This window comes from Mirounga leonina, unplaced genomic scaffold (genome assembly GCF_011800145.1).
Source record: "Mirounga leonina isolate KUSES-001 unplaced genomic scaffold, KU_Mleo_1.0 Mir_114, whole genome shotgun sequence".
NCBI lineage: Eukaryota > Metazoa > Chordata > Mammalia > Carnivora > Phocidae > Mirounga > Mirounga leonina.
Window position 1 is genome coordinate 28,596,414 of NW_023270265.1, and position 24,451 is coordinate 28,620,864.

Consider the following 24,451-nt stretch of genomic DNA (forward strand, 5'->3'; position numbering starts at 1 on the left):
AGATCCTGAACTACAATCATGAGGAGGTGATTTAAGTACTTTATATCACTCACTGAATCAGAAAAGAATTTCTCATTTGAAACCTCAGCAACAAATTTCTCGATATAATATTATAAAACTAACAATACGGAGAGCAATGGAAACCACAGGTCTGTTTACGCCTATTTGCCACTTGAAGAATGAACAAGCACTAAACCACCTAAAACATCAATTCTCCCTGTTTTTCATTTTCACTCTACTGTCCACTGTAACAATAAATTCAGCAATATAACATTTTTAGCAGTCCTCTATACAAACAAAACCGAAGAAACAAAATTAACAATTAGTACAGATTATTCCCTTCGTTTTTCAGAGAGGAAGTAGCTGGGTTAAAAACAACTTTCTTGCTCTTTCACAAGTCCAAAGACCTAATCTTAGGTGGACTTTCAAGATTTTTTTGGATTGATTTGTCCTGGGAAATACACTTATCAGTCTGATCCGTCTGCCCATGTAAGCAGAAAAAGGCTAAAGAGTGCTCTCAAGAATAAAGACCCACAAATTCAAAATTTGTTGTTTAGAAAGCACCTACATTCGGGCAACTTAATAAAACAGAAAACCAGAGCACCCAACAGGTCTAATTAAGGATAAAGAAGCCTCAGGAGAAGGGAAAAGAAAAACACGTATCTGCAGAGGAAGACAAAAATGCAAAGGACTCTGATATATATCATGTGCATGTTTTTTTTCACATGCGTTTTTTTACATACAACAGTCCACTGCTGGTCAGTGGCTCAGTATTACCTAGAATCTAAACACTGACTTTCATGCATATAACTCATCTATACTTGGTAGACAAACTGGTTAAAGCATAATTAATGTATATACTCCCATTAGAGAAATAAAACATTAATCTACAGCATTACAGAGATAAGGGGCTAAATACCAAAACTGACATTAATTTTATAGGCAGATTTGAGGATTAAAACTGATTTAGGTCCAAGACAATCAGGAAAAATTAGTTTATTTCAACAGGCAAGTTCTTTATTTTGGAATTTTAAGAATTTTATATAAAAACGTCAATCTTACACAGAAATCCTGCAAATAAACTAATAAAAACATAAAAAATACATAGTTCGCTTTAATTATAGGGATAGCTAATGATAAAGAGGATCTTCTCTGAAAAACTGTTAGAGGTATGCGGCTGGCATTCAGATGAGATGAAGATAATGAGGTTCCCATCAAAATGGATTATGTTACTGAACACTGCGACACACTTCATTCAGAGGAATGAATGTACCAAGCTGTAAGCAAAATCATAAAATTCTTTATAAAAGTAATACAAGTCATGCCAGGGGCGCCTGGGTGGCTCAGTTGGTTAAGCGACTGCCTTCGGCTCAGGTCATGATCCTGGAGTCCCTGGATCAAGTCCCGCATCGGGCTCCCTGCTCAGCGAGGAGCCTGCTTCTCTCTCTAACCCTCCCCCCGTCATGTGCTCTCTCGCTCTCTCTCTTATTCTCGCTCTCTCAAATAAATAAATAAATCTTTAAAAAAAAAAAATACAAGTCATGCCAGTAATTTCTCTTTTAACAAGCAAACAAACAAAAAACCCCAACAATCCCTCAACTTAACTTCATTCTACCAAAGATCTATATAGTTTAGTTTTGGAAAATTACAAGTTTAGAACTGTTATAAATACAGCCTAATATTCTTAGGGTCCATGTATGTATTCTTGCCTTAATTATCCTCTTCCTTATTTATTAGTGACAAATCAAAGTTTTAAATTATTTACCACTAAAGTCTATCAATCCCAACATTTGACATGAAGAACAGCTTTTTTTAACATCAGATTTGAAACAAATGTTATCAAAATGAATTATAAAAAAAAGATGAATAATCAAAACTAAACCATGACACCCTTCCCACCAAAGAAGGTCTGCTACAGCCATTTTCTAGAAAACCAAAGACAGAATTAAATCCCATCCCCCACACTTTCCATGAAAAAGTCATATACATTTCCCACATTTGAAAACAAGGGGGAAAAAAAAAACTTTACCTAGGTAGCTATTTTCTCAGAACAAATTTAGGCAAAGTTTACAGTATGATAAGGCAGGCCCTAAGCCAATAACCACCTTCTCTCAACAAATGTACAACTCCAAAACATGACTACCACTTGAAATGTGATGTCCTATCCAGACACTTCAGAAGCATCAATCCTAGCTTCGCTATCAATTTCACTATATTTGATGAAAACTAGTAATCGATCTATGATGTAAATGGTAACTCCGTATCACTCAAAATATTGTTTGCCAGATTAGCCAATTCACAGATTATGCTAGATATGCAGTTTTATAGCACATCTAATAATTTCACTTCAGATAAAATCAACATTTATTGGGTTATTCCTTCCCTCAATAAAAAAATCAAATGCTGATTAAATGTTTCCTCTACATTGAAAACAGTAGTATACAAAGAAGTTTAAACAACTACTACTTATTAAGCACCTAACATTTAACAAGCTAATTCTGAAAAAAATTAAGAAACCAATTCTCTGTATCCTCCAAATTCTGAAGTCAATATATACAGGGAGGAAAAAAATGAAAGAAAGTACACAGTGCCACATTTCATTCTGCACAGAAATTTGGCATTTTCCATAAACACTTGATGTTATGGAATGAAACAGATTGTGTTCCATAAACACAATAATGTTAATGATGCTAAGAGTTAGAACACAGAAGGAAAACAAACTTAAAAATTATAATCAGAGGGCACCTGGGTGGCTCAGTTCGTTAAGCAACTGCCTTCAGCTCAGGTCATGATCCTGGAATCCCTGGATCGAGTCCCGCATCGGGCTCTCTGCTCAGCAGGGAGCCTGCTTCTCCCTCTGACCCTCTCCACTCTCATGTGCTCTCTCTCTCTCTCTCATTCTCTCTGTCTCAAATAAATAAATAAATAAATCTTTAAAAAAAATTATAATCAGAAATAAAAGTGGTTACTGCCACTGCCTATATTAAAAAATATAAAGCAAATAAAGATAATGGTGCCTGGTGTATTTCGATAGTACTTTATTATATTAATTTTGTAAGAAGTTACTTTTTTTTGGTTGCAATTATCTTAAAAGCAGGTTGTAACTTCATACTTACATATATAATTACTTTAAAATCACCTTTAAATTTAAATCCCCCTTATTCTCATGCATTCACTGAAACCAAAAGCTGGCTCTTAGCAGGGGGGAAAAATGAAGAAAACTGATAAACCGCTTGCTAGACTGATAAGGGGAAAAAAAGACACAAATTACCAATTTCAGGAATGAAAAAGAGAACAGTACTACAGATCCTACAGACATCAAAAGAATAATAAAAATATCATGAAAATTATGCCAATAAATTTAAAACTCAGTGAAATGGACACAAATTATCAAAACTGATACAAGAAGAAACAGAAACTCTGACTAGCCCTATATTTAACAGTTGAATGCATAATTTAAAACCTTTCCACAAAAATAACTCCTGGCCCAGATAGCTTCACTAGTTAATTCTATCAAATACTTAAGGAAAAAATAATACCAATTCTACCCAAACTTTCAGAAAGTTCTCAACTCATTGTATGAGGTCAGCATTACCCTAAAACCGAAATTCAACAGACATTATAAAACAACTACAAACCTGATGAACATAATGCAAAAATCCTCAACAAAATATTGGCAAGTCAAATTTGTCAATATATACAAAGAATACTAACCAAGTGGGATTTACTCTAGGAATGCAAAGTTGGTTTAACATTCCGAAATCAATGTAATTCATCCTTTTAACAAACTAAAAAAGAAAAACCATATGGATCATCTCAATACAGGCAGGAAAACATTTGATGAAATCTAGCACTCCTTCATGTTAAAAAGAAAACTCCCAGAAAACTAAGAATAAAAGAGAACTTTCCAACCTGATAAAAAGCATTTATAAAAAACCTACAACTAACATCATACTCAACAGTGAAAAACTGAACATTCTCTCCCTAAGATCAAGAACACAGTACCTCTGAAACAAATAATACAATATATGTTTAGAAAAAAAAAAAAAAAAAGAAGAAGATAGCAGGAGGGAAAGAATGAAGGGGGGAAATCAGAGGGGGAGAAGAACCATGAGAGACAATGAACTCTGAAAAACAAACTGAGGGTTCTAGAGGGGAGGGGGATGGGAGGATGGGTTAGCCTGGTGATGGGTATTAAAGAGGGCACACTCTGCATGGAGCACTGGGTGTTATACACAAACAAAGACTCTTGGAACACTACATCAAAAACTAATGATGTAATGTATGGTGATTAACATAACAATAAAAAATTTTTTAAAAAACACAGCAAAGAGGTCCATTCTCAACACCTCTATTCAACAAAGTACTAAGGTTTTACTGTAATAAGGCAAAAAGAAAAAGTTTTTTCTAACAAGATATAAAGATAAACAGATTGGAAAAAAAAGAATACAGAGATTGGAAAGAAAAAAGTGATTTGCAGATGATCTGATCATATACGTACAAAATTCTAATAAGTCTACAAAAGAGCTAGTAGAATGAGTAAGTGAATTTAGAAAGTCACAGGATTCAAGAATATATAAAAATGAGCTATTTCTAAATGTCAGCGTTAAATAGAAAATGAAATTTCAAACAGCATTTACAACTACATAAAAAAATAGGAAATACTTAACAGATAAATGTAACAAAATATATGTAAAACTTTTACACCAAAAATGACAAAACACTGCTAAGAAATTCTAAAGAAGATTAGGTAAATGGTCCAATGTATCATATTCTGGGACTGGAAGATTCAGTGTAGTTAAGACGTCAATTCTCTACAAATTGATCTAGAAATCAAGGCAATCCTAATAAAAATCCCAGCAGGCATTTTTGAAAATTTGATAAGCTAATTTTAAAATTTATATAGAAATGTAAAGGATACAGAATATTAAAACAATTACAAAAAAGAAAGGACTTACACTACCTGACTTAAAGACTAACAAAAAACCTACAATAATCAATCAAGACCATGTGATATTTACTTCAATGAAACAGAATGTCAACATACAGACCAACACATATTGATCAATATATTCACAAGACATATATCTGACAAAGGACCAGTACTCAGAATACATAAAGTTAACTTCTACAACTCAAAAATAAAAAGACAACCCAATAAACATGGGCATTTGAACAGGCACATCACAAAAGAAATATAAATAGCCAATAACCACATAAAGATCTTCAACATCACTAGTTATGAGGGAAATACAAGATAAAATCACAATAACACTACACATTTACTAAAATGGCTAAAATTCAAAGGATTGATAATATCAAGCATAGGTGAGGACTGGATCAAGTAGAATTTTTATGTTTGCTGAGTGGGACTTTAAAATGGTATCACTACTTTGAAAAACCATTTGTCTATTTCCTATAAGGTAAACATATAATCTGGCAATTGTACTCCTATTTACCTAAGAGAAATAAAAATATACATCCACAGAAAGACTTGTAGTAGGTAGAACCAATGTTCATAGCAGTTTTACTCATAATAGCCCCAAAGGGAAACAACTCAAACATCCATCAACAGATAAACAGATAAACAAATTGTGATATATAGGTATCCCCCACTTTCTGAAAGTTCAAGTCATGCCACTTAACTTTGAATGAAAGACCTACATTAGTACTTGTTTTTGCTAACTGAAATAAATCTGAAGAGGATTTTTGCTTTTATGAAAAAAGTTGAAAAGCAAAAATGGCATTCAGCATTTGTTTTGCAAGCAGCCCTTATAAAGGTGGTATGCATCACAAGCAGCAAGAGTGGCTCTGCCACACTCCTTCCCTGGGACTTACACTCAACATGTCAGCATCAAGCCACCATAGCTCTGAATTACGTCTGTAACCAACTGTGCTTTACCTCAACTTATTTTGTGTATCCATTAGCAAGATGTGTTTTAAGGTATCAGAAAAGCCTAAGAAAAGTTATCTTGGGGGGTCTAGAAATCCTCAAAAATGTTTCCATATAAATTAATGGTAACTATTTCTTTGCTTTATGACATTTCAGCTTACAAACAGTTTCATAGGAACGCTCTACTTTCAGATAGCAGGAAAAACCTGTACCCATACAATGGACTACTACTTGACTCCCCCCTCCAAAAAGAATATAGTTTAAAGAAAAACATGATAATTGTATAATGCTTACTGGTTAACATCACTAGTAATAAGACTTACCAACATTATGTACCCCTGGTATTATACTGTGAGAAGGGTACACCATCTATGTAGTGTTCTTCACAAATATGCATAATACTTCAATTATGTGAAAAAACATCAGGCAGACCCAAACTGTGGAAGATTCTAAAAAAATATCTAACCAGCACTCTTCAAAAGTGTCAAAGCAATGAAAGACAGGACTGTCACAGAAGACACTAAGGAAATATGACAACTAAATGCAATGTGGGATCCTAGATTGGAATAAAGAACCTCAGTGGGAAAATTTGTAAAAACTGAGTAACGTCTGTAGTTCAGTTAGTAGTACTACACTAAGGTTAATTTCTTAGCTCTAAAATTGTACTGTGGTCAACTGTAGTCAAGTAAGAGGTCACCACTGGAAGAGAATAGAGGCCAACTATTATTTTTGCAGCTCTTCCACAGGTCTAAAATTATTTCAAACTTTTTATAGTTTAAAAATGTGAGGGGTAATAAAAAAATGAACTATTTACTGACAGACACAACATCAATAAATCACAAAAACATTATGCTGAGCAAAAGAGGCCAGACACAAGAGTACATACTGCATGATTCTATTTATATGAAATTCTGAAAAGGACAAAATTAATCTATAGTGACAAAAAGCCCTGAGGCAAAGAGCGGGAGGGCGAACTGACTTCAAAGAGGCAATGAGGGCACTTTTTGGAGTGATGGAAATATTCTTTATCTTAAGTGGTAGTTAAACACGTGTATACATTTTGTTGAACTAAATTTATATACTTAAAATGCATGTTTTATTATATGTAACTTACTCCTCAATAAAGTTTATTAAAATTTAAAAAATAAGTTCATATTTAAAAGTATTTCACTTGAATATTGCATATTTTATGCTGGGTAAACTCAAATACAGTGACTGATTCTTTTTTTTATATAGTTTTTAATTAATTTTTAAGTTTTTAATCACCTGATGCTCATCACAACAAGTACAATCCTTAGTCCCCCCCCCTCTATTTTACATTCCTTCACCCACCTCCCCTCTGGTAACCAGCAGTTTGTTCTCTATAGTTGAGTCTGTTTCTTGGTTTCTCTCTCTTTTCCCCTTTGCTCGTTTGTTTCTTAAATTCCACATATGAGTGAAATAATATGGCATTTGTCTTTTTCTGACTGACTTATTTCACTTAGCATTATACTCTCAAACTCCATCCTTCCATTGCAAATGCCAAGATTTCATTCTTTTTATGACTGAATAATATTCCATTGTGTGTATGTGTGTGTGTGTGTGTTTATCACATCTTCTTTGGGTAAATACCCAGTAGTGCAATTCCTGGATCATAGGGTAGTTCTATTTTTATTTTTTTAATTTTTTAATTTTTATTTATTTTTTATTTTTTTAAGATTTTATTTATTTGCGAGAGAGAGAATGAGAGACAGAGAGCATGAGAGGGAGGAGGGTCAGAGGGAGAAGCAGACTCCCTGCTGAGCAGGGAGCCCGATGCGGGACTCGATCCAGGGACTCCAGGATCATGACCTGAGCCGAAGGCAGTCGCTTAACCAACTGAGCCACCCAGGCGCCCAGGGTAGTTCTATTTTTAATTTTTTGAGGAAGCTCCATACTGTTTTCTACACTATCTGTACCAGTTTGCATTGCCACCAACAGTGCACAAGGGATCCTTTTTCTCCACATCCTCACCAACACCTGTTGCGTCTGTGTTTTTGATTTTAGCCATTCTGACAGGTGTGAGGTGATACCTCATTGTAATTTCGATTTGCATTTCCCTGATGATGAGTGATGTTGAGCATCTTTTCATGTGTCTGTTGGCCATCTTTTGTCTTCTTGGGAGAAATGGCTGTTCTTCTCCCCCATTTTTAATAAGATTATTGAGTTTTAGAAGTTCTTTATATATTTTGGATACTAACCCTTTCTTGGATGTCATTTGCAAAAACCTTCTCCTGTTCAGTAGGTTGTCTTTTAGTTTTGTTGACTGTTTTCTTCGCTGTGCATAAGCTTTTTATTTTGATGTAGTTTCCATAGTTTATTTGCTTTTGTTTCCCTTGCCTCAGGGGACCTATCTAGAAAAAAGTTGCTATGGCCGATGTAAGAGAAACCCCTGCCTCTACTCTCTTCTAAGATTTTTATGGTTTCAGGTCTCACATTAAAGTCTTCATTTTTCTTACAGTTTTTAATTAAGTTTTTATCTTAATAAAGTATAGTGATTAACTCTTAAACTGATTTATTAAAACTTATGTACCCAAACTGTTCATTCTATATTTACTGAGCACCTGCTACATGACAGGCTTTAGGAAACACATAGGATATAAAAGTGAAAAAGAAAGCCCTTGCCCTTGAAGAACTCACAGGCCAGTGGGGAAACAGGCAAGCAAACAAAAGCTGCAAATGATATATAAACTGCTCTTAGGAAATGATGTACCAAGGTGTCAGGACTGCAGAGAAGACAATGTCTCAGACAAGGCTTCAGAACAAATATAGACCCTTTCCAAGAACTTATCCCGTGAGGCTATTACACTTATTCCAGGGATGTTTATTCCAAATACTCAAAGCTTTCAAAAAAATCTTCTTTTAATCTTGTCTCTATACTTTATGGCACATTTTTCTGACGAAAAGTCCTTAGCACTTCATGGGTGTGGTTTTTTTGTTTTTTAAATAATAAAAGTTATTCTCAGATAAATTTAATGAATACTATTCTGGAAAACAGGAGAAGAGTACAAGCCAATAAACTTGTTTTCCTATGTGCTTTATGAAGTGAAGGTAGTACCATAAGAAGACTAGCAATGTTTTTCATCCAACACTGAGTTGTTGAAATAATGTACAGTTTCTCAAGGGGGACTCCTTTATTATTTATTTATTTATTTATTTTTAAAGATTTTATTTATTTGACAGAGAGAGCAAGACAGCACAAGCAGGGAGAGCAGCAGAGGGAGAGGGAGAAGCAGGCTCTCTGCCGAGCAGGGAGCCCAATGTGGGACTTGATCCCATGACCCTGGGATCATAACCTGAGCCAAAGGCAGACGCTTAACCATCTGAGCCACCCAGGTGCCCCAAGGGGGACTCCTTTAAAGGGCATTACCCGTTTGAGTGCTTAAGTCCTGGTTTGTTTGTTTAAGGGAGGGAGCCTAGTACTTTGAAATTATACCTCACTATAAATTGTCATTGTTCAAAATGATAATTTAAACTTACCATAATACATATATACATGTGTGTGTATACTCACACACACATTTAAATGTATACTTAGGTTTGAATCTCAGTTCAGCTATATCATAGCTAAACACCCTTGGACAAAGTCCTAGCATCATCTGTAAAATGAAGACAACAGTAATATCTGCCTCATAGAGTTTTTGTAAATATTAAATAAGTGACGTGAATGAGATAATCCATGTATTAAATGAGATAATCTATTATTAGAACAGGGCTTACTTAGCACATAATAAGCACTTAATAAGTGTTAATAATTAACTATTATATTTATATATAAGCAAAGTATATTAGTATCTTCACTAAGAATAAGCATTAAAATATGAAGTGGGATTAAAAAAACAAAAAAGCAAAAAGAAGAAATCATAAGGTATCTTTAATTTAAAGTTTAGAGACTTTTTTCAGTGACTTTTTCATTAAACAAGAGAATTCATTTTTTCATTATTCTGTGGGAACATGTAGTTATCGCAATGCTCAGTAACAAAATGTGCCTGAACAGTACAGGTTTTCAATAAACACTAACAACTATTTCAATACAATGAGATTGTCTTAATAACCAAGGGAAAAAAAATCTGTCACTTTTTGTTCCCATTAACTTCTACTTCTGCTTTAGATAGTATCTCTTTCAGCTGAATTATCTTACCATTCCTTTCCCTGGAGAGGTAAAATTCTAGAAAGGAGAGAGACTGTAGGATTTTCTCCCAATTTGGAAGATCTACCCTGAGAAAGTACAGTACTTCCAACTTGCTTTCTGAGAAGCGGTCCTAAAAGTGTCTGTGTCCAATCAGAAAAATATGTAAGGATAAAAATGCAGCAAAAACAACTTTAAGGCAATAGAAAATGAAATAAACAACAAAGAGTATGGAGGGAAGAAAGGGAAATTCAAACCAAGTCAGTGTATATTTTTAATATATAACTTGTTTGGTATATAGCATAGCTACATCTATGTGGCAACTACCTATAAACTGCATATGTTCATTTTTGCATTATTATATTACAATACATATTTACATATATTTATAATACATTTATGTGTTATAATGAATATTATTATATTAGCCTAAATTGAACATCAAATTGAGATCTAATTTGAGATGGAACTCAGTTTTCTAATACTGTTATAAGACGCTTCTGAAGAAAGTGAATTTATACATTTTAAGATTTTTGTGTAAAGACAGTATTTTTTAGAGAAAATTTCTGAAAGATTCTTTTTCAAGTGTCATGGCAATGCACACATGCATGCATATACATATATACACATGTACTCAACTCAGTCCTTCATCTCTACTACTTAAATGACATTTTCACATCAAAATCAAATGAATTTTTAATAAAAACTTCATAAGTTCTGAAGAGATCTTGCAACTATTAACTAATCCACTGATTATTTCAAATATATCTCAGAGATAGGAAGGGAAAAACAGTACAGCGCTGTGTTTAAAGTCTATTTGATAATGAGCAAACAGCTCTAATTTTTTAAAAGTCTTTACATAGTGCATTTGCAATCGTTTCAAAGGAAATAAACACATTTTCCATTTGTCTTAAGAATAACATTAAAATTTTTAACTGTTAAGTTTTCCTTGGGTAGAACAAGAGATACAAAATTCCGTCATTGAAGAATAGTTTTACAAAGTAAAAGCCAAGTGCCCTGATATACAAATTAATGTATAATTTCACCATACTATTTCTTACCAAGGACTCTAAAATAATTTAGCACTTGTTCTACATATCTATACCATGTAAATTTCAAGGATATCTGGTAATTTCAATATTCATAAATATCAATGGAAGGAGCTTTGATAACAAGAGCTTCTAGTAGCTAAATATATGATTAAATCAAGTGTTTACTGAATTGCCTCCTGTAGACCCACTCTGTTATATATAAAGCAGTTTTTAAGCAATCAAAAAGTGCTACTCACCAGCAAGTGTATAATCCATATCAAAACCAAAACACTTTATTTTTTCCATGGCTAAACTTCGGTTCACAAACACCCTAAAAAAAGAAGCAAAAAATGATCTCTCAATTAACACTGAAGCAAATCCGCCCCCCCAAAATTCCTAAATTTAATGTAATTATTTGGTTATCTTTCTAGATTTTTTTCATTTAAATACCAGTATTAAGATTCATAACAGGGGCACCTGGGTGGCTCAGTTGGTTAAGTGTCTGCCTTCGGCCCAGGTCATGATCTCAGGATTCTGGGATGGAGCTCCACTTCCGCATCAGGGCTCTGGCTGGCTCCCTGCTCAGTGGGGAGTCTGCCTCTCCCTCTCCCTTTGCCCCTCCCCCTGAAGCATCTGCCTTCAGCTCAGGTCATGATCCCAGGGTCCTGGGATAGGAGTCCTGCATCGGGATCTTACTCAGTGGGAAGCCTGCTTCTCTCTCTGCCTGCTGTTCCCCCTGCTTGTGCTCGCTCACTCTTCTCTCTGACAAATAAATAAAATCTTTAAAAAAAAAAAGATTCATAACAAAATTATTCAAGTCCTTCTTATACCATAAATGAAATCAGATAAATGAAAATATACGTATTTTCTTAACTGTGTCTTAGTATTAACAATGCCATGTGCTAAAGACTTCAGAGAATCAGCTCTCTTTTTCTAAGTTTGACTCCCTAAGATAAACTTATTTTTGAGATTTTATAATACATTCACTCATTCATTTATAATTTATTTAATAAACAGAGTTCATTTAAAGCCTACAACATGCCAGATACTAAAGACATAAACATAAATATATTTGTTCAAACGCTGAGTGCTTACTATATCCCAAACAAGGTACATGATACAGCAGTGAATGAACAAGAGTACCTGCCCTTATGGAACTTCTATTTTAATTTATAATCTCTATCCTTGAGGAATTCAGCCTAGCAGGAGAGACACTTATACACAAATAATTTCAGCAATTCGATAAATGCTATAAAGTAAGACAGAGGCAAGGATACCACTTCTTTAGAGACCAGAAGAGATGTCTGAGATGAATCTTAAGCAATCAGTAGAAGTTTTTCAATTGGACAAAGCAACAAAGGCAATCCAGGCAGAATAACTAAGCAAGGACAAGGTTTATAGTGAACTATAAAATATTTACTATGGCTGGAGCAGAGGAGTTTTGTTTGGTTTTGCTTTCCTATTTGTTTTTGCAAAAGGTTTTCCAGAAGGGTAGGGGTAGGAAGAAGGGGCAATAAAAGCTATGAAGCTAAAAAGGTTAGTAGTAGTCAAAATCATGAAGACTCTGTATGCCACATTAGAGTTTGGACTTGATTGTGCAAGCAAGGACAAATTACCAGATTTTGAAGAAATGAAATAATCAGAGTCAAATTTCAGAAAGATCACTTTTGAAGACATGGGGAAAACTAAACATATAATAGCATGGCAAATCATCACCATGATGATGTTTTGGGGTAAGTTTTAATCATCTCTGAAAACAAAAATATCCTTTCGGGGCACCCAGGTGTCTCAGTCAGTTAAGTGTCCGACTCTTGATTTTGTCTCAGGTCATGATCTCAGGGTTGTGAGATCAAGTCCCATGTCAGGGTCTGCGCTGGGCATGGAGCATGCTTGGGATTCTCTCTCTCCCTCCTCCTGCTCCCTCTGCCCCTCCCCACCGCTATCTTAAAACACACACACACACACACACACACACCCTTTCCATCTCATCCCGAGCCTGACAGCCAAAATTATTGAATGGTTTATCCTCTTATTACCAAACCTTTTCTTTGCCTTCATTTTAGAAGTAACTATGAGAAATGAGAATGCTACAAATAAAATAAAGATGCGTGGGCTGGGCTCCTATTCACGATGTAGGTCAATAATCTCCAAAAAGGAATGACTATACCAGGGGATGCAGAAGACTCCACTGGGTACAAAAAGAAGGTATCATAGGGCGCCTGGGTGGCTCAGATGGTTAAGCGTCTGCCTTCGGCTCAGGTCATGATCCCAGGGTCCTGGGATCGAGTCCTGCATCGGGCTCTCTGCTCCTTGGGAGCCTGCTTCTCCCTCTGCCTCTCTCTCTCTGTCTCTCATGAATAAATAAATAAAATCTTTAAAAAAAAAAAAAAAGAAGGTATCAGATCTTCTACTGATACTTATTTCATCATTTAAATATGCTTAATTTGTGTATGTTTTCTACTATATACAAATAAGGACAATAGTCCATGAAGGGATGAATGTTCTACATTTTAACTGATGGAATACTGGGGAGTTTGGGAACCACTAATCTAGGTAATGACTCTTCACCAACTCATATATTACTATTTCAAGTTTTAACAGAAAACTTCCTCTCATCTCAGAATGTATGCACCAATTTTAAATGCAGACCAAAAAAATCAAGTATTTGCTTAGAAATATTTTAATCAAGGACTTAAAATCAATAGGCCCTTGAATTAAGAACTATTAATCTTCTGAAAAATACGAAAATCATTACTTATCTTAGTGTGTTATGCACACTGGATTAGCTCTATAAAACCCTTAGTTCCTGAGAACTAAATCCTGAGAATTAATGCCAGTATTGGTATTTACCTCCTTATCTCTGTAATACTGTAGATTAACACTTTATTTTTCTAATGGGATTATGTACATCAATTATGCTTTACCCAGTTTATCTACTAAGTACAGATGAGTTATATATGAAAGTCAATGTTTAGAATCTAGGTAATACTGAGTCTTGTATATTAGTTTTGCCACTGACCAATGGTGGACTATATTTTATATACAAAGTACCTAAAAGGCCTATTTATAATTCTTCTTACCCCAAATTACTGTAGCAATATTCCTTTGGATTTTGGGCTTCCTCTGCAGATAGGTGTTTTTCTTTTCCCTTTTCTTGGGGCTTCTTTTCCCCTTAATTAGACCTGTTGGGCGCTTTGGTCTCCTATTTTAAGATGCCCTAATACAAGTCCTTTCTAATAGATGGGAGGGAGATAGAAGCCTAATGGATAGCCGAAAGATCCAAGGAACTACAAGATAAAAGACACCCACTCAAATCTTTTTTTAAACACCCACAAACCCAAATATATCACCATGATCTTTTTACCACTTCATCAAATTTCACCCTGCTTTTACTGATAAAAGTATCTACTTTATTATCACCTTTTCTCAGTTACATAAATCCTTTTGAAGGCACAAGAGGGGTAAGACACAAAGCAATGGTTCTAACTCTGGAAACCAAATGTTGCCACTGAAGATTAGGCTTTTCAAACACACTCTCAATTCAGGCTAGAGGCCAACTGGATCAAATCCTTGATCAGAGCCCAAACAGCTGACATGCCTAAAATATTCTATGGGAATTCAGGCAGGAACGACTGCAAAGATTCTTATGATACAACCCAGGAGGGATACATGTTGGGACCACATGATAAAAGAAACAGCTTGGTTTCTGATAGAATGATGTGAGCTGGTTTCAGCACAGCTCAAATCACAGGGTAAAAAACAGACTTTGCTACTATCAATCAATCAGTGCTAAAGGTAGAAAGAAACTATCAACAGACCCAGCAAGATAGCTTACCAGTTTATTTCTTGGTCAGAAGAAAGATTAAGCCTGTACTCCTTTATAACATTATTTTAAGGATATGAAGATTATAATGCACCTTAGGTATATTATCCATACAAACTCTTGGAATCACATATGTTGGGAATATGAAAATCTATTGTTTTTACCAAAATTATGACTGCTAAATATCCATCAAATCGCACTCTTTCCCCTTCGATTAACTTGTTACCTTATTCAATTAGCACATTTGTTGAAAGCCTACTACAAAGCCAGAACCACTTTGTTTCAGGGAGTAGACTGAGTGAGGAAAGACTTTTTAGATGCGTAACTTTAGGAAGTAAGATGTTGTCTTATGAAGACCTTCCACTAAATATCCTTCATCTTTTCACTTTCATTCAAAATAAGTAACCTCATCCACAGAAGAAATTCCTGAATTTAAGAAACAATCACTCCTGTCTCCCCTTCTCAATCCTATTATGAAACAAAAAGAAAAATCTCACATATGTTTTCATCTCTTCTTTCCCTATAAAACATGGAAGGAAAGGGCAATAAGGGAATTAAATCTAATTTGGGTGCGAATATCTAAAGTGTATTAAGTAAAGCTATAATGACAAAAGGGGACAGCTGGGTTATAGAGAATTGCAATAATACATACTCTTAAGATTTACAGAGATAATAAATACCCAAATGCTGAAAGTATGCACTGACTTCAGAAGACAGGCAGCCTGGGGCCAGAAATATCATGTCTCCAGGATACAGTCTTCAAGAGAAACAATCTCTTGGCCCCAAACTAATCACTATTCTTTACTGTTACAACAAAAGAGAATATTAGGCACTGTATCAGTTAAAAGACTGGCTCACTGTCCCACCATACATTTAAAACAAAAGACTGTATCTGCTTGGAGAATTCAAAAATTTCTATTGGTCCCAGGGCCTTGACTCTGGGCCAATGCCAATTTACTCGTGTCACTTTTCTAAATTATTAACCAGTGGAACACACTCTACTATAGACCTCCACTTCCGGAATGTGAATACATTTGTGAAATGAACTTTCCAAAGCTTATTTTAAATAAAGCACAAAGTCTCCACAAAGCATGACTGACCTAAGCATCCAACCTTAAAATGCAATTATCAGTCAGAAATTCCTACATACTAAGGCATATTTGCAAGATACAGATTTGAGCATTAACAAGAGAAACCATCTTTAGGAAACAACACATATAAAACCTGGCACTATAAAACCAGGCACAGATTTAGACAGAGATAAATTTAACAGCTTTTACTATCACATCCCTCCACAGTAAGGAATGAAATTTAAAGAAATTCTATCCAAGGAAATATAGATATTAACCATAAGAAATAAGACTATGTGCTTTAAGAGTAAGGATCTAGTATCTTCATACTTAAGGAACACGAACATGCAATTTACTAAATTTAGAATTTTGTCAATAGCAAACTCGTAGCAGTTTTGAGATTTAACTCATAATTCAAAGCAGCATTACCTCATCTGTCACTGGTTGCCGTTCTGCAATGCGTGAAACTGAGTCAGTAAGTTCTTGAAGTCACATAACAAAATTCTTCTTCAAGTCCCTAGTATAATTTATTTCTGTGTAAATTTAACCTAACTTCAAAAAGACTGTTTTAGTCTGAACCAAGCCCCTCAACAGCATGTATCTTCTGAGACTGTTGGAGAAAACACCTCTGTGTCTAATTTAACTTGTCATTGGATATCACTGTTGCTCCACACAAATCCATTTGGAAGAGTTTCTTTGGCGATGATGCACTTTATCCCTAGCTCCTCCCCCTGTCTAGAGTCACAATTTCCTGGCCAAGGGCCCAACAACAGTTACTGCAACAACAAATGAGACTAAAGATACAAGTATAAAATCTTCTTGGGCATGTTTTGGTTATGAGTTTGTGTAATAATATACTCAAAGCTTGTTGCAATCAAAGAAAAGTTACAAGTGCTTTTTCAAGATCAGATCGAGAGTATAAATTTAGATTATGAACCAAACAATGTCTCTTTGTGAGTATATATGTGTGTTTACTTAAAATATGCTATAATGTGGATTTCTGTTGAAAATCTAATTTAGTGGGCACCTGGGTGGCTCAGTTGGTTAAGCGACTGCCTTCGGCTCAGGTCATGATCCTGGAGTCCCAGGATCGAGTCCCGCATCGGGCTCCCTGCTCAGCGGGGGGTCTGCTTCTCCCTCTGACCCTCCCCCCTCTCATGCTCTCTCTATCTCATTCTCTCTCAAATAAATAAATAAAATATTAAAAAAAAAAAAAAAGAAAATCTAATTTAGTATCTTTCTCCCCAAACTAGTTTCTATTTCTGCTTTTGGCACTCTCCTTTTACCACTCAACCCTAAAATCTACTTAATATTGTTTCCTCTCCCTCAAATCCACATCATCTCATCTGCCTTCATTTAAATTTCCAAATGTCAGGGGGCGCCAGGGTGGCTCAGTCAGCTAAGCGTCTGCCTTTGGCTCAAGTCATGCATAATCCAAGGGTCCTGGGATCCTTGGGCTCCGTGCTCAGCAAGGAGCCTGCTTCTCCCTCTGCCCCTCCCCCTGCTCATGCTTTCTCTCACTCTCTCACAAATAAATAAAATCTTTAAAAAATAAATAAATAAAAATAAATACATTTCCAAATGTCTATGGAAACCAAATCTTCCATTCAATTCATACTGCTACCAACTTGTCCAGGTCCTTGTTAACTCATTAACTCTCCAGCAATCACCTTCCAATTGTTCTGCCTGCACACTAATAGCCAAATTGATTGTTTTGAAGTACTGCTACTCAAAGTGTGGTGTGTGGTCCACATACCAATGCTGGTCTGTGAATAGTCCTCACTAATCCATGACAAGATACATACAGAAATTGCAAGTATTTAGAAACTTTTATAGCAATTGTGAAATTTTATGTTTGTTGAATGTAATAATAAAAAATGCAGGGGTGCCTGGCTGGCTCAGTCCAAAGAGCATGCAACTCTTGATCTCGGGGTTTTGAGTTTGAGACCTATGTTGGGTGTAGAGATTACTTAAACTTAAAAAAATATACAGACTTACATGTCTTAATTTTCCTAGTAATTCATTTTTACTATACTTTATAAATGCATTGATTTGAAAAGATTGGGATGAAAACAAAGAAACAAAAAATGATCCCCCATCACTGATGGTTTGAGAAACATTGTCCTAAAGCCCAACTCTAACCATGTCACTCTCCTACTTAACCTTCAGACATTCCTCACTACCTACCCAAACTATGTAAGTTTTTATATCTTCAAGGAGTTCAAAGCTTTTCACCATCTTTCCAAAATCAGTTTTATCTCATATTGCTCCACATCATGCACCTTCTGCTCTAATAATCAAAATGAACTACTTGCTATTTCCTAAAGGTGCCCTGAAGCTTTGTTTATGCTGTTCCCCATACCTGAAAAATGTTCTCCTCAGTTATCTCTAATTTTTCAAGACACAGCAATCTCAGGTGATTTCTTCAAGAAACTATTCTGGCTGTGCCACAGAACTACTTGCAGTGACGCCTCTGGGTCTCAGATTACTTTTCTACTTAATGAAAGAGATTATAGAGTTGTGATCCATGTGAAAGATTTGAATATTCAAAATCCTTTATTTTAGCCTGTGGTATATTTTGTCACATACATAAAATATACAGGTAGTTCTCTTACTCTTTACTGGATTATAAACTTTGAGGCCAGGATTTACTGCCTTCCCAAAACCTAGCATAGGGCCTTTGTAAAGAGCAGACACAATATTTAACTGAGTACTGGGTTTCTTTTGGGGGTAGTAAAAATGTTCTAAAATTAGACAGTGGTACTGGTTATACAACTCTAATATACTAAAACCACTGAATTATACACTTTAAAAGAGTGAATTGGATGGTATGTGAACTATATTTCTGTAAAGTTGTTATTTAAAAAACATAACTGCAAGGCCTCATTCCGCCTTTATGTCCCTATCCTTCAGGAAAAAGTATGCTTGGCGATGTAAAAACATATAGGTAAGAACTTTCTAATTTATGAAATGGACTCCTAAAAATTGAAGTTCAAATATCATGGATCTACAGACACAACAAAAACATTCTGGACTAGATTTTATAAAAGAAAAAAATGATTGGGATGCCTGGGTGGCTCAGTCAGTTAAGCGTCTGCCTTCAGCTCGGGTCATGATCCCAGGGTCCTGGGATCGAGTCCCGCGTCTGGCTCCCTGCTCCGCGGGGAGCCTGCTTCTCCCTCTGCCTCTGCCTCTCTCTCTATCTCTCATGAATAAATAAATAAAATCTTAAAAAAAAAAAAAAGAAAAAAATGATTTAAATAACATTAGTTTTTGTTTTCATAAACTTCAGCCAATAATTTACTAATATGTCTGAGTATTTTCTCTGAGGAACACCCTCAGAAGGGATATATTTTGTCACATTGTGCCAAGAGAACAGCAGCCTGTGCTTTAAAAGCCTGAACAACAGGGGCACCTGAGTGGCTCAGTCGGTTAAGCGTCCGCCTTTGGCTCAGGTCATGATCTTGGGGTTCTGGGATCCAGCCCTGCATGGAGCCTGGCGTCAGGCTCCATGCTCCGCGGGGAGTTTGCTTCTCCCTCTCCCCCTGACCCTTCCCCCGCTCATGATTTCTCTCAAATAAATATTTTTAATAAATAATTAAAAGTCTGAATAAGCATATTATCATTTCTAAAGTAAAACATGAATTAATTATAATATTCACTTTTCTCACTCAATTATTCAATATAAAAATGTTATGGTGAAAAGAAGTGACTATGGTGGCATACACAGAACAAAATAAAAGATGATTAAAATTTAAGATGCCATTACTTGTAAAACTCACCGATTTTATATGCCACTAAAAGGGGGGGGATGACTAAGAAAATTTAGGGCCTCATAAAGCTAGGGTATCACAGGGCTACCCATAACATGATGAAAAAGAAGAAAGAAATCTGCAACATAGAAGAAACACACAACTTTGTACATCTCAGCCCTGACATAGTCTAGGGCAGGGGGAAAACCTCCCCTTGAGAATCTGAAGAGTCATGTAGTAGGTTTATGGTCTGAATTTACACTACTAGTATGGTTAATATTGCCAGTAGGTGACTAAAAGAAACACAGTTATCTGGAAGAACTCGACTTAATTCTAGGTGGTATACTGCTAAATGCAGCCCAATTTCAGAGATGTTTAAATGTTAAAAATGTGTATAAAATACTAAGAGTCCTGTTCATACTATCTTTCCACTGAAACTTTCAAAAAATACTTTAAGGAAGAGACATTAAAATTCCTTTCACCTCCTTTCCCAAATGAAGGAACTGCAGTAATGAGAGCAGGATGGCGGGGAATAAAAGAAAAAGCTAGCAAATGAAGAATACACAAATTAAGGGAGAAACTGAAGACAGTATCAGTATTCTGAATATAAATTTACTGTTCTAAAACCTTGGTCTAATTAAATACAGGTTTTTCAAATCCCTTTTTCCCTATTTTCCTCTAAGTTCTTTTTCATTTTTTTGTCCACAATTGTTTTAAAGATTTCATTTATTTATTCAGGGAGGAGGGGAACAGGACGGGAATGGAACGGACAGGGAAGGACAACAAGCAGACTCCCTGCTGAGCACAAGCCCTTGCAATGCAGGGCTAGATCTCAGGATCCTGAGACCATGACCTGAGCCAAAACCAAGAGTTGGAGGCTTAACCAACTGAGCCACCCAGGCACCCCTTCTCCTCAAATTTTTAAAGACCAATATACCAGTGTATAGAGGATAATTTATAAAATGCAGCAAAATACAAAAGTTGAATTTTGTGGAATAAAAATGAAAAGAAAGTATGATTATCCAATGTTATCATTAGGCCAACTTAAAAATTGTACTGATGGGGCGCCTTTGGCTCAGGTCATGATCCTGGAGTCCTGGGATCAAGTCCCGCCATCGGGCTCCCTGCTCGGCAGGGAGTCTGCTTCTCCGTCTGACCCTCCTCCCTCTCATGCTCTCTGTCTCTCATTCTCTCTCTCTCAAATAAATAAATAAAATCTTAAAAAAAAAAAAATTGTACTGATGGTGCCTATAATGGAAAAGAGAGGTCAATATCTAGAATTTAGGGGAGCCTGGGTGGCTCAGTTGGTTAAGCCTCCAACTCTTGGTTTTAGCTCAGCTCATGATCACAGGGATCCTAGGATCCAGCCCCGAGACAGACAGGCTCTGCACTCAGCAGGGAGTCAGCTTCTATGCCTCTCTCCTTCTCCCTCTGCTCCTCCCCTGGCTCGCGCATACTCTCTAGATATATAAAATAAAGAAAAATTTTTAAAAGATTTTATTTATTTGACAGAGAGAGAGCAAGTGAGCGTGCACAAGCAGGGGGAGCAGTAAAGGGAGAGGGAGAAGCAGGCTCCCCACTGAGCAGGGAGCCCGACGTGGGATCATGACCTAAGCTGAAGGCAAATGCTTAACGAACTGAGCCACCAAGGTGCCCCTAAAATAGAAATCTTAAAAAAAAAAAAATCTAGAATTTAAAATAAAAGCCAATGATAAAACTCATATCCTAAAGCATCTGTATTTCCCCAAGTACATTCCCTTGAATAAGGATAAACAGTAACATGGGCACCTGAGTGGCACAGTCAGTTAAGTCTCAGATTCTTGATTTCGGCTCAGGTCAGGATCTCAGGATCCTGAGATTGAGCCCTGTCTGGGGCTCCACACTGGGCATGGAACCTGCTTAAGATTCTTTCTCTCCCGCTGCTCCTCCACACAACCCCCAACCCCCCCGCCTCCGGTTCACACTCTCTCTCAAATAAATAAAATCTTAAAAAAAAAAAGCATACCCAAACTCTTTTCTCTTTTGCATTCTCATCAGCAATACATTGGAGTCTGTGTTTTTAATTTTAGTCATTCTAGTGGGTCTGCAATGGTATCTTATTGTGGTTTTAATTCATATTTCCCTAATGACTAAAGATGTAGAGCATCTTTTCAAGTACTTATTGGCCATATCTTTTTCTGTGTGAAACAGCCATTCAAATCTTTTGCCCACTTTTTTCTTAAAGATTTTATTTATTTGTGAGAGAGAGAAAGAGAAAGCACAAGCAGAGGGAGTGGTAGGCAGAGGAAGAAGCAGGCAGAGGGAGAAGCAGGCTCCCGGCTGAGCAAGGAGCCGGATGCGGGACGTGATCCCAGGACCCTGGGATTATGACCTGAGCTGAAGGCAGATGCTTACCCAAATGAGCCACGCAGGCGTCCCTTTTCGCCCGTTTTTAAACTGGGTTTGTTTGTCTTATTATTATGCTGTGAGAATTCTTCATACATTTTGGATGTAAGTCCTTTATTAGATATATATGTATTGAAAATATCTTCTCCAGTCTGTGGCTTGCCTTTTCATTTTCTTAATGGTGTCTTTCAAATAGCAGAGCAGTTTTGCTTTTATTGTAGTTGTTTTGATGAAACACAAGTGATCAATTTTGACTTTCATGTTATGTATTTTACCTAAGAAATTTTTAGCTAATTCAAGTTCACAAAGATTTTCACCTACACTTTACTTTTTACTTTTATATTTAGGTCTAAGATCCATTTGTGTTATTTTTTATATATGGTTTGAGGTAAAGGTCGAGGTTCACTTTTTTTCTATATGAATGTTCAGTTGTTCCATCCATTGAATCACCTTGGCCTCACTGCTGAAAATCAATTGACTATATATGCCTGGGTCTATGAATTTGCTATTAGGTTTCACGATCTGTATACGTCTATCCTTACACTAATACCATACTGTCTCCATTACCATAAGTTTACGTAAGACTCAAGTATAATTTCTGGTGATTTAACTGTAGTAACAATCTTTTCCTATTACTATTAGAAAAATATTTCATAGATATCAAATGAAAGACTATACTACATGTCCAAATATCACACATACATAAATTGTGAATATTAGAATTCTTTTCATACAAAGTACAAAATTTATCCATTTATTTCTAAAGATAGCAAAGGAAAATAAAATCTAACTGATTTCATTTATATGATCCATGCATCTCAACTGAACTTGCTCAGGGGTGCCTGGCTGGCTCAGTCAGTAGAGCGTGGAACTCTTGATCTCAGGGTTGTGAGTTCAAGCCCCACATTGGGGGTAGAGCTTACTTTTAAAAAATAAATACATGGGCAATTATAAAAGCAAATCTTAAAAAAAATGAACTTGTTCATGTATCTATTCAGACAGTATGGGAATTGCCCCAGTGGCTCCTAGAAATAAAGCTAAAAGAGTATCTTAGCCCTTACGGTATCCTTTGGTTTATACAGATCTCTTTCTAACTAACCAATTCTAACACATACTTTACCATAGGGGAAAAATTAGCACTAATTACTTTCTAAGAATTTTGACTACACCTAGAAATATAGTTCTTAAATCTACAAACCAGCTTTATAAACAATCATGTGGGGGTGCCTGGGTGGCTCAGTGGGTTAAGCAGCTGCCTTTGGCTCAGGTCATGGTCCCAGGGTCCTGGGATCAAGCCCCGCATCAGGCTCCCTGCTCAGCACCTGCTTCTCCCTCTCACTCTGCCACTCCCCCTGCTTGTGCTCCCTCGCTCTCTGTCAAATAAAATCTTTAAAAAAGAAATAAAGAAATAAAAATTAAAAAAACAATTATGTGTACAAGACTGACAAATATTACCAACGTGTGTGATCATCTTAATCATAAAAATTGTTTAACAACTACAGGTTTATAGCCAGTGCTTAAAGGAACGAAAAAATACAAACCCTAAAGAGGCAGTCCTTTCATAATTTTTACATTTAAGAAAGTTCAAAATTCTAGTGATAACATGAGAGGTCTAAAAATAATACAGAATTATTACGTCCATGGTTGTTCTCTTTATTCACTAATGAGGTTTAAAATAGCAGGAAAATGGGCCAATTTTGTCTTGCTCACAATCAATACATTATTAGATTAAAAGAAATTATAAAAATGGGGCTCTGAAACTACTTCAAAATTTCTAATAGAACCAAGAATTAGAAAAAGAATTAAGAGCTTCCAGAAAATCAAAATTAAAATTTTACTGATTTTTGAAAAATTTTTTTTAGATCTATGTCCTACTTAATCAAAGGGAATGTCTCTCTGAAATTAACCAGGTCTAGTTATGCTTGAACGTTAGGAATGAAATAGTATGCAATCATTAAACTTCATGTCACCTATTAGAGTGGTAACAAAAAGAATTTCCGTAACAATCCAGACTCAGGTATAAGGGACAATCATTAAAAAAAAAAAAAGGACAATAAAAACCTTAACACAAAACTATTTTATATTGCCAAGTAAAAAGAATAGTGGATTCTACTCAAAATTACTTTTTGCTTACACTTCCCAGAAAGAAACAAAATCACAAGCTGCTTTTCACTCAGTCTTTCACACCATTTTCCAAAGGTACAAATTATTTGAAAATGCCTTTGAGTTTTTAATTTCACTCATTTCTATGTAAAATTCTTTGGTAAGACACCACTGTTCCAATCTTCATAAATACTTTCTACAGAAAAACAAAATGAGTTTACCACAGAGTAAACAGGGTGCTTAAAGC

General features: G+C 35.7%; 1 protein-coding gene across 5 annotated transcripts in view; it reads right to left on the minus strand.

Annotated features, from left to right (window-relative positions):
• Positions 1–24,451, minus strand: part of NT5C2 (5'-nucleotidase, cytosolic II) — a 93,242-nt gene that overhangs the window by 36,347 nt on the left and 32,444 nt on the right. For 4 of the 5 annotated variants that reach the window (XM_035028316.1, XM_035028323.1, XM_035028306.1 and 1 more), the window contains one exon: positions 11,329–11,402. In XM_035028316.1, coding sequence (XP_034884207.1) covers positions 11,329–11,402 — 74 coding nt within the window. Of the gene's footprint in view, positions 1–11,328; positions 11,403–16,393; positions 16,993–24,451 lie in introns of those variants that run through there. The other variant, XM_035028340.1, reaches the window with a different exon arrangement.